The sequence below is a fragment of the Lathyrus oleraceus genome, chromosome 2, assembly GCF_024323335.1.
Source record: "Lathyrus oleraceus cultivar Zhongwan6 chromosome 2, CAAS_Psat_ZW6_1.0, whole genome shotgun sequence".
In the NCBI taxonomy this organism is placed as follows: domain Eukaryota; kingdom Viridiplantae; phylum Streptophyta; class Magnoliopsida; order Fabales; family Fabaceae; genus Lathyrus; species Lathyrus oleraceus.
Genome location: NC_066580.1, coordinates 207,060,300 through 207,070,040, shown reverse-complemented (window position 1 = coordinate 207,070,040; position 9,741 = coordinate 207,060,300). Strand labels below are relative to the sequence as shown.

At 37.7% G+C, this 9,741-nt stretch overlaps 1 protein-coding gene and 1 long non-coding RNA gene across 2 annotated transcripts; both read left to right on the top strand.

Moving 5' to 3' along the window:
* Positions 1 to 1,384: 1,384 nt before the first annotated feature.
* Positions 1,385 to 2,104, top strand: LOC127122618 (uncharacterized). Its single transcript, XM_051052923.1, has one exon. The coding sequence runs from the start codon at positions 1,385 to 1,387 to the stop codon at positions 2,102 to 2,104; it is 720 nt and encodes a 239-aa protein (XP_050908880.1).
* Positions 2,105 to 5,694: 3,590 nt separating this feature from the next.
* Positions 5,695 to 7,908, top strand: LOC127118909 (uncharacterized). The gene is made up of 2 exons (XR_007802440.1): positions 5,695 to 6,306; positions 7,394 to 7,908. It is a non-coding gene; the product is annotated as an uncharacterized LOC127118909 (long non-coding RNA).
* The last annotated feature ends 1,833 nt before the right edge of the window (positions 7,909 to 9,741 follow it).

Genomic DNA, 9,741 nt, shown 5'->3' with positions numbered 1-9,741 from the left:
TTCTCATGGTGATAATAGTGTATACCACTCTTTGACCTGAAACCACTATGGATCCTAGATGTAGAGTCGAGTGCTTTATTGCTGATCCGACGTTGTCCGTAACTGGATAACCATAAAGACAGTTGATGGGTACTCCACGAAGCATGCTGAGGGACATGAGTGTCCTAGATGGAATTTGCCAATCCTGCGTAACAGGATAAATGTCTATGGGCCCAATATTGAACTGGACAAGGGTGACACGGTCTATACCTTGTGTTCAATATAGACATAAGGGCAAAGGGGTAATTATACACATAATTATTATCACAGGAGGTTTTGTCAGATCACATGACATTTTCGTGACTTGGGTAGCAGTGATGTGTTGCTAGATACCGCTCACTGTTTATTATGTTAAATGCATGATTTAATATAATTGCCAACGCCGCGAAAACCTATAGGGTCACACACAAAGGACGGATTGATGAGAGATAGAGTAACTAAGGAACACCGTAAGGTACGGTGCACTTAAGTGGGAGACGAAATATGGTAAGGTACCAAATACTTAAGTGATTTTGGGCATATTATAAGATATGGGCCAAAATACACTTAAGTGGGCTTTTTAGCTTGAAGCCCACACAAGTGGTTCTATAAATAGAACCCCTTGGATAGAAGCATGGTGACTCCACTCCACTCAGACTGAAATTCAAGTAGAGACTTGGAATTTTGTTTCCCTCTTTCTCTCACTCAAAGCCTTCATTCATAACAGCTAGCACTGCGATTGAAGGAATCCGTTCGTGTGGACTGAGTAGAGACGTTGTCATCGTTCAACGTTCGTGATCGCCCCGTGGATCTGTATCAAAGGTTTTGATCATTATCAGAGATCTGCACCAAAGGTTTGAATCGCCACAAGAGGTAACGATTCTATCACTGATCATGCCCATTCGTAAGGATCACTAAATGGAGAATTTTTTAAATTCCGCTGCGCCTTGGATGGCAATTCTCCTTCACTTTATTGATATCTAAAATGGATCCAATAAAGTATATATTTGAAGAGCCTGTTGTCACTAGTAGAATTGCTTGATGGAAAATGTTGTTGACCGAATATGATATTCAGTATGTGATTCAGAAAGCGATAAAGGGGAGTATTCTGTCTGACTACCTTGCTCATTTCCCTGTAGAGGGTTATCAACCATTGGGGTTTGACTTTCTAGATGAAGATATCATGTTTATCAAAGATTACACTATTACAAGCCTCAAGGAATGCCGCAAACCAAGATCGTGATGGACGCTTATGTTCGACGGTGCTTCCAATGCTCTTGGTCATGGAATAGGCGCAATTATCACTTCTCCAACTGGCTTCCACCTTCCATTTACCGCTAGATTATGCTTTGACTGCACAAATAATATGGTAGAATATAAGGCATGTATCTATGGTATTGAGGCGGCCATCGACTTAAGGATTAAAATTCTTGAAGTATATGGAGATTCGGCTCTGGAAATCAGTCAGTTAAAAGGTAACTCTAAGACTTGGGATAGCAAGTTGATACCTTATAAAGTGCATATCAGAAAATTGATACCCTACTTTGATGAAATCTCTTTTCATCGTATCCCTAGGGAAGAAAATCAGTTGCCAGACGCTCCAGCTACATTGGCATCCAGGTTTAAAGTCAAATGGAAGAATGAAGCGCCAACTATCCATATTGACCACTTGGATGAACCAACACATTGTCTAGCAATCGAGGCAGATCCTGATGATAAGCCCTGGTTCTACGACATAAAGTCATTTCTGAAGAAACAACAATATCATGAGGGTATATTTATTACCGATAAGAAAGCTTTGAGAAGACTTTCCTCCAAGTTTTTCTTAAACGGTGATGTGTTATACAAGAGGAATTATGATTCCATGTTGCTCAGATGCGCGGATAGGGACAAAGCAAGCACGATCATAAAATCCATACATGAAGGCTGGAAGGGTGTACATATGAGAGGTCCTACTATAGCCAAGAAGGTCCTCGGACTGGGTGTTACTGGACAACGACGAAGGTTGACTGTTACAACTTTGTTAAAAGATGCCACACATGTCAAGTATATGGTGACAAGATCTTTGTGCCACCAACTCCGTTGAACATTTTGACGTCCCCATGGCCCTTCTCTATATGTGGTATTATATGATTGGGATGATATAACTGAAAGCTTCCAACAGTCATCTATTCATCTTAGTTGCTATTGATTACTTTACAAAGTGGGTTGAAGCTGCTTCATACACCAATGCCACTCGACAGGTGGTTACTCGGTTTATTAAGAAAGAGATAATCTGTTGCTATGGTATTCCTAGCAAGATCACCATTGACAATGATAGTAATCTCAATAACTAGATGATGAAGGAGTTGTGCAAAGAATTTAAGATCAAGTATCACAAATTTTCACCATATCGGCCTAAGATGAATGGCATTGTAGAAGCAGCTAATAAGAACATCAAAAGGATTATCCAGAAAATGGTCAGAACGTATAAAGATTGGCATGAGATGCTACCCTTCTCTATGCACGGTTACAAGACCTCAGTTCGTACATCCACTGGGGAAACTCCGTACTCACTAGTGTATAGGATGGAGGCTATTTTGCCTAATCGAAGTTGAGATTCCTTCACTCAGGGTTATTATGGAGGCTGACCTTGATAAAGTCGAATGGGTTAAATCTTGGTATGATTAGCTAAATCAAATTTAAGAAAAGCGTTTGGCGTCTGTATGCCATGGTAAGTTGTACCCAAGACGCCTCAAACGAGCTTTTGATAAGAAATTTCTTCCTCGTGAGTACCGCGCAGGAGAACTCGTGCTCAAGGGATATTATGCTATTCACTCGGATCCTCGGGGAAAATGAACTCCCAATATGAAAGACCTTTTATCATTAAGAAGACCTTATTAGGTGGAGCCCTAGTCCTCACCATAATGGATGGGGAAGATTTGTCGTCGCTAGTGAATGTTGACATAGTCAAAAGATATTATGCCTAACAAGAAATGATGATAAAATCCCGCGAGATTGACCTTCACAAGATCAATCTAGGCAAGAATGGCTATCCCGATGGACCGAAAAATGAATTGCCAATGCAAAAGTTAGCAGAAATATACCCGAATGCATCGCACGTTCGAACATACAACAGAGTCATCATCAAACTTTATATATTCTCGAAGGAAAAGGAAAACATCGATAAAACCCGGGGAAAGAGAATCTGGGTAAGGAAGTCGGTTATGCAAGGGGAATGTATTAGCACCCCTAACATCTGTTATACTCATCGGGAACCATTTTTATTGTTCTTTCTCTAATGGATGTTATATCTAAAGATTACTCGCGAAAGAATGAAGGAAAAAGAAAAAGAATTGATAGAGTTCTCGGTGAGGATTAGGGCCATAATGCATACGTATCCTTATAGTGAAATAAGGAATTCAGAGCTCCGTAGTTCATGGAACTAATGTTGGGAGGTGAAAATAAGTTGTGATAACGAACTATGGTTTAAACTAAAGAATAATGTTGTTTGACTCTAAAAAGGGATGAAATATGAACCCAAGAGTAAAACTGGCGTGAACCATATGTGGGGTAGTCGGAGCATGGTGCCACTATATGGTATGGCCGAAAACAAAGAGAATTAAGTGTTTGGTTTCACAGCACAAACAACTCTTAGTTCACAAGCTGACATAAGATGTAGCTCAAAGAGATAGTATATTTGGCTCAAGGATAATAGTATATCGCATGAGTGAATGGTTCAATGTTTGAAGGTAGATGATGGTTCATGAAAGATATGAATGATGCCCTAAAGCAGAAGTAATAATTAGGATTATGCTCGACAAGGGCTTGAAGCCTTGTGCCTGTGTATTCTCATCGTGAAATGAGAAAGTCAGAGCACTCGTAGTTCGTGGAACCATGAGAACAAAGGGGAATATTGAAAGTGATGAAAAGTATAACTTGTACCAACAGAATGGTGAAAACAAAGAGAGGTGTTTGTCTAAGTAACAGGGACTGATAAGATAAACACAATTTCAAGGGTTAACTGCAGTAGAATAAAGAGACAAATGTTTTACCTAAGCAACATGGACTTATAAGATAAACACAACTTCAAGGGTTGGCTGCAATGTTATTTAGTACATGGAATAATATATCACTGTAGGGACAAACAATTTGAAATCAAAGAAAAATGGTATCTTGGATCCATGAAGGAATAGACTCCGAACCAAAGAGTAAACACGCTCCTTAGCCAAAAAAGAAGGAATGACGTGTTTGGTTTCATAGCACATACATCTCTTAGTTCACAAGGTGGACTGCCGCTATATCGTCGTAAAAGGATGTGTATGAAATCCAAGGAAAAGTGATATTTGATCTCAAAAAGATGGTATTGATTGATGAATGGATAAATGATGAATAATATAGGATTAATAAATAGGGTGGCTCGTGGAGAATCTGAATCCTCGTGCCTATGTATTCTCATTATGCAATGAGAAAATCAGAGCTTTTGTAGTTCAACCTACTAGGGCTGACAGTAAGAGATTGAAGCAAGAGAAATGATATATGATAATGGAATATGAAGAAGAATTGACAGTCATTGGATATGAACCACACTAAAGTCTATGAGTAAAGGTGAGTATGATGAGCAACTAGGTCATTCATCCTGCACCCAAAGATATTCAAAATGAGTTAATGGAATTCTCCACTCTTATCATTCTTTACTACTTAAGGCTCGTGGCATGTGATTCTCATCGTAACTTTTAAGTTGTCGAAGAAGAATATTTACTGCTCCTTGTGATGATGAAGATCTTATCAATCATTCGATTCGAATTTCCTTAAAGTCTATGAACAAAGGCGAATACCTTGAGCAATTGGGTTATTCGTTCCGTACCCAAGGATACCCTAGACAAGGATAGGAATTCTCCACTCTTATCATTCTTTGTTACTTAAGGCTCATGTCATACAATTTGATCTTGATTGAGAAGTTTTTTGAGAAACACCTTTGATATGCCTTGTATAATCCGCTGCTTGATTTTCCGGGAATGCCTTGTATGAAAGTCTGGACTTGAGGCCTTGAGATCCACAACTTTACATAATAGTCTTATCAATCAAGTGATCAAGAGACTTTTGATCACTTGAATAGACTGTGGGATCATACATAAATCAATGGATTTAGTTAATCAAAATTTCTTTTGATCAACTTGAATCAAAGGGTTTGACTTAGTTGGTAATTATGGTTAACCTAATCTAAGATTAAAATATGTACAAGTTATACCTAAGGGATCATGCAAAGTTAAAGGTCAAATTAATTTTCAATTACCAACTCTCACATGAAAATTAATATGGTTAAAAGGATCAATTAGTCTAAATCTATTCCTAATCCTATGGGAACATGAATTTCACTACTAAAACCCTAGGGTTAAAATGGTCACATTCATATGAACAATTAAGAAATTAAACCTAGAATTTAATCTAACTAAAACTAATTATCCTAATTATTTCTAATTAGAACAATTAATTTTAATTAAAAAAATACTATCAAAATCTAATTAAATTCTATAAGATGTTAATCCTAATTAAGCTCCTAATTAACCTAACTATTAAGAATTAATATGGCAAAACAATTAATTAAAACAACAAAATAAATGATAGAAAACAAAAAAGCAAAAAACAAAAGGGCCTGAAGACGGGAGTAAGGCCCTGAACTATGGTGTCAAGAAGCAAAAACCACGTGGGTCTGGAGGCAAGGCCCGCCGAGGTCCCACTTCAGTCCAACTCCAATCCAGTGAGGGTATACTGGGAGGCCTGGTGGTGCAGGAATTAAGGGATTGGGCCCAAGGTGCATGAAGGCCCACTCAAAAGCCGAAGAAGAAAATCAACACATGGATAATTCAAACTGAATTTGAAAATGAACTTAAACGTGCACCATGTCACTGAGTCCCTCAGCTCAAGCCACCTCTGACGAACCACCACACCGGAAATCGCTTCCGATGGCGGTGGCCACCAGAAATTCAAATCAAACACCTCACTGAAACTGTCTCATCCTCCCCGATCCGAATCTTCAATCAATTTTAACCTAAACCATGAATAGAACACTAGCCGAATCCAAACACTCACAAACTCTAGGTCTTGAGATGCGAATTGAACAATGACCTGAAGGAATTAAATCTCCTCTTGTGAGGGCTTCAATTCTTCACCCTAATTACTACATGACTGCAAAGAAAAATTGAGATGAAATAAGGAGTAAAGCCTATCTACGAAACGAAGGAGTGTCCCGGATCTTGTTGAAATCGAAGGTGACGATATTGAACAAGAAAACCAGAGATTCTTCAGGTATGCAATTATTGGATCCTCGATCTTGCTTTCTTCTTCTTGGTGACTATAGTCTGTAGGAAATGAGGAGGGATTTCGATTCAAACCGTGTATGAGAGTAAGGAGAGGGATCTATTGATTGAGGTTCAAGCTCAAACGATTGAAACTTCTATGTGAAGCTTCAATGGCCTGGTAATAGAGCTATGGTGAGGGTGAGTTCAGAGAGAGAGAGAGAGGGAGAGAATTCGAGATTGATGTTGAGAGGATTCTGAGAATGAAAAAAAGGATCCTCTAACTAAACTATGATGAGAGTATTTATGGATTCCAAATTCTGTTCAAACTTAAATGAAATTAAGATCAAATGCAACAGAAATTAGAAAGCCAGTTATGGAATTTGTTGAGTTAGTTACTGAAATGAAATTAGTTGCAGAATGAAAATGTCAGTTGGTTGTAAACCGAATGAGCTAGGAAACTGTAGTGAAAGTAGTTAGTGGATATTAAAACAGTTGGCTTAAAATGGAACCTTGAATGTTAGATGTTATTAGCATGTAAACTAGTTAGGGAATTGCTTGACCACTTAGACTATTAGTAAGTGTTAATACTCTTTTGTCTTTTGCTTAGGAATGTGAATTATTTAAGCTGCCAATTCAATTGAACTTGTTGTTAGTTTATGTGTTGTGTAATGAATTAACATGAATTAGTTATGATGAAACATGCTGTTTTGTGGTGTTCTAAGGTTGTGAACTTGGTTGCATATTCCATGGCTATTGTTTTATGATGAATTTGTCATGGGCTAGTTTGGAATGGGATTGTTTTTGATGCATTATGATGCAGTACATACCCTGCATTTTCTAGGTTTTTAATGTATGTCTAAGTGGGGGCCTTGATGCAGTTTCAAGGCTGTAGGCTCTTCCATTCGATTTGGTTGTTGCATTGCTGAATGAATGTGTTATTTGCTATAGATTATGTAGACAAATTACTAGTGATTCAAATCTGACGTGTTGTTATTGAATTGCTTTTTGAAGCTGATGTTTGGCATTGCATGATTGTCTTGTGCAGTGCAGGTTTTGTTGTAGGATGTTGAGCTATGTTGTTGTTGCTTTTGCAGGACTTTGATATGTTGCTGCTACTGGATTGGAATTTGCAGGTTTGCATTGCCAACGTGTGTGTGGATGCAGATCTAATATGCTACTACTGTAGATGAATGTGATTGTTGTAGTTGAATGTTATGCAAGCCTTGATTGCTAATTGATTCAAAGTCTTGTGCTAATATGGTTTTGTGGGTGAAAATGAGGTATTGTTTTCAAGAACTTGGCTTAGCATGGGAATGATGTATCTTGCTCATGAAGGATTGCGACATTGTTGGGCATTGTTGATATTTTGGAACCCTAATGTTGGGCATTGTTGATATTTTGGAACCCAAGTAGGATTGTCATGATAGAAAGGGACATGTGATATATGCCAAAACATGTAGTATGCAAGCAAGTATAACATTAGGATTTTTCTTTGTATGGTCTTGCACACATGTAATGACATGCAAATATTCATGGATGAATGTTATGGAATGTATGATTGAAAATTGGAATTCAAGACTTTTATAACAAGTGTGTTGACTTTGGTCAATTGAAATTCTGGTATCAGATGTGAGATGTCGAAGGTAATGTCACGACACTAATATTAGAACAATACAATCAGGATAAAAGATAAAGAACAGTAATGCAAGAGACACAAATAATTGTTAACCCAGTTCGGTGCAAACTCACCTACGTCTGGGGGTTACCAAGCCAGAAAGGAAATCCACTAAACAGAATCAGTTCAAAGACTCTCAGTAAACAACTTCAAGTTACAGTCTTTTCACCTAATCTCTACTCGTGTGACTTCTACCTAAGAACTCTTAGATATGAGATCCTACTCACTCCCCCTCAATCACATCAGTGATATAAAACAAGAATTACAATGAAAAGAAAACACTCTTCAAAGATACATACTTGATCTTGTTTAAAAGCTTCAATCAAGTAAACACACACTCATGCTTTAAAGCTTAGAGTGGACAAATTACAATTCAAAAATCAGTTCAATTTAATCATCTATGGATGAATGAATGGCTTATAATTCACACGACCACACAAGACTAAAACCCTTATTCTCTCTATATATTTCGTTCATTATTTCTTGTGTATAAAATCAGGTTTTCCATGTTCTTTATATAGAAGCATTTGGCTGGGCTTGGACATCATAAAACCCTAAAACTATTTTCCATTCATATCTTCTCATGACAGCTGATTATATCTCATTGGAAAATAAGTCAATCTGGTTGTAATTACTGATTGAGGGCGCCTTCAATCATTACATCAATCACACATAGATTAACATTAAAAACGCAATCACATAATACATAACATTCAAACTGAATGTTCTGTATACAGATGTCATGACATCGGGTCTGACATCTCAGGAAAATCCTGCATATTCACATTTTAAACACCCTGCAGGTACATGTTATCTTATGTCAAGACAACACTTGTGACAACTTGTGAACACTCTAGGTTTTACCAAAATTGCTGTCAACATATAGAACCAACAAACTCCCCCTTTGGCAAATTTTGGCTAAAACATATATCAGTCCATTTGTTCACAAGAGTACAATAAAAACACATCAGTAGTTTAACAGCAGAAGTAATAAACCACACATTTACTAGCTATAATAGCAACTAGTAAACACATATTAAACACACAAGTGCTTCTTCTCCCCCTTAGTCTGCTCAATACAGACATCTCCTTCAACAACACCTGTAACATACATCACCCCATCTGACATCACCTGTAACATCACCTGTATTACACAGATTATCTCCAACACGCATCATCTTCTGTCATCTGTTAATAACATAACTACTTTAGCTACAACTCCTTTAGCTACTTCTCCCCCTTTTTAGCCAAAAGAGACCAAAGAGACCAATGAGACAAAATAAATGTCTATTAGTCCAATAGAATGTCACATAGAATGTCATAATATATTGTTTAGGTGATACAGAACCATAAACAAACACAACTATATAAGCTGAGATAAAATCCAGAGAAATAAAAAAGAACCCAAAAATTACATCAAGGCATCAAAACAAGACTGCCAAAAAAACATCAAACATCAACGCATCCAGAACAACACATCATCATAAAAGGGGAACAGTCTTCACCAACACTCAGTCAGAGGAGCTAGCATCTTTATCAGCTTCAGACCCAGAACTGCCACTTGATTCATCTTGAGATTCAGACCTCTCACTAGAGGTGTGGGCTTCTGTTTCCTTGGCTTGACCAACATTATCTTTATCTCATTGCTCCAAGCTATTAATCAGAACCTCCAAAGCTTCTTTTCTAACTTTAGCCACCTTTATCCTAGTCTCCAATTCCTTACAGGTCTCTTTCAGTTCAGCAATCAGACCACCTTGAGAGGCTGGC

Coding starts and splice junctions, on each gene's coding strand:
- LOC127122618 (XM_051052923.1), top strand. CDS start 1,385: ATGGTAGAATATAAGGCATGTATCTATGGTATTGAGGCGGCCATCGAC.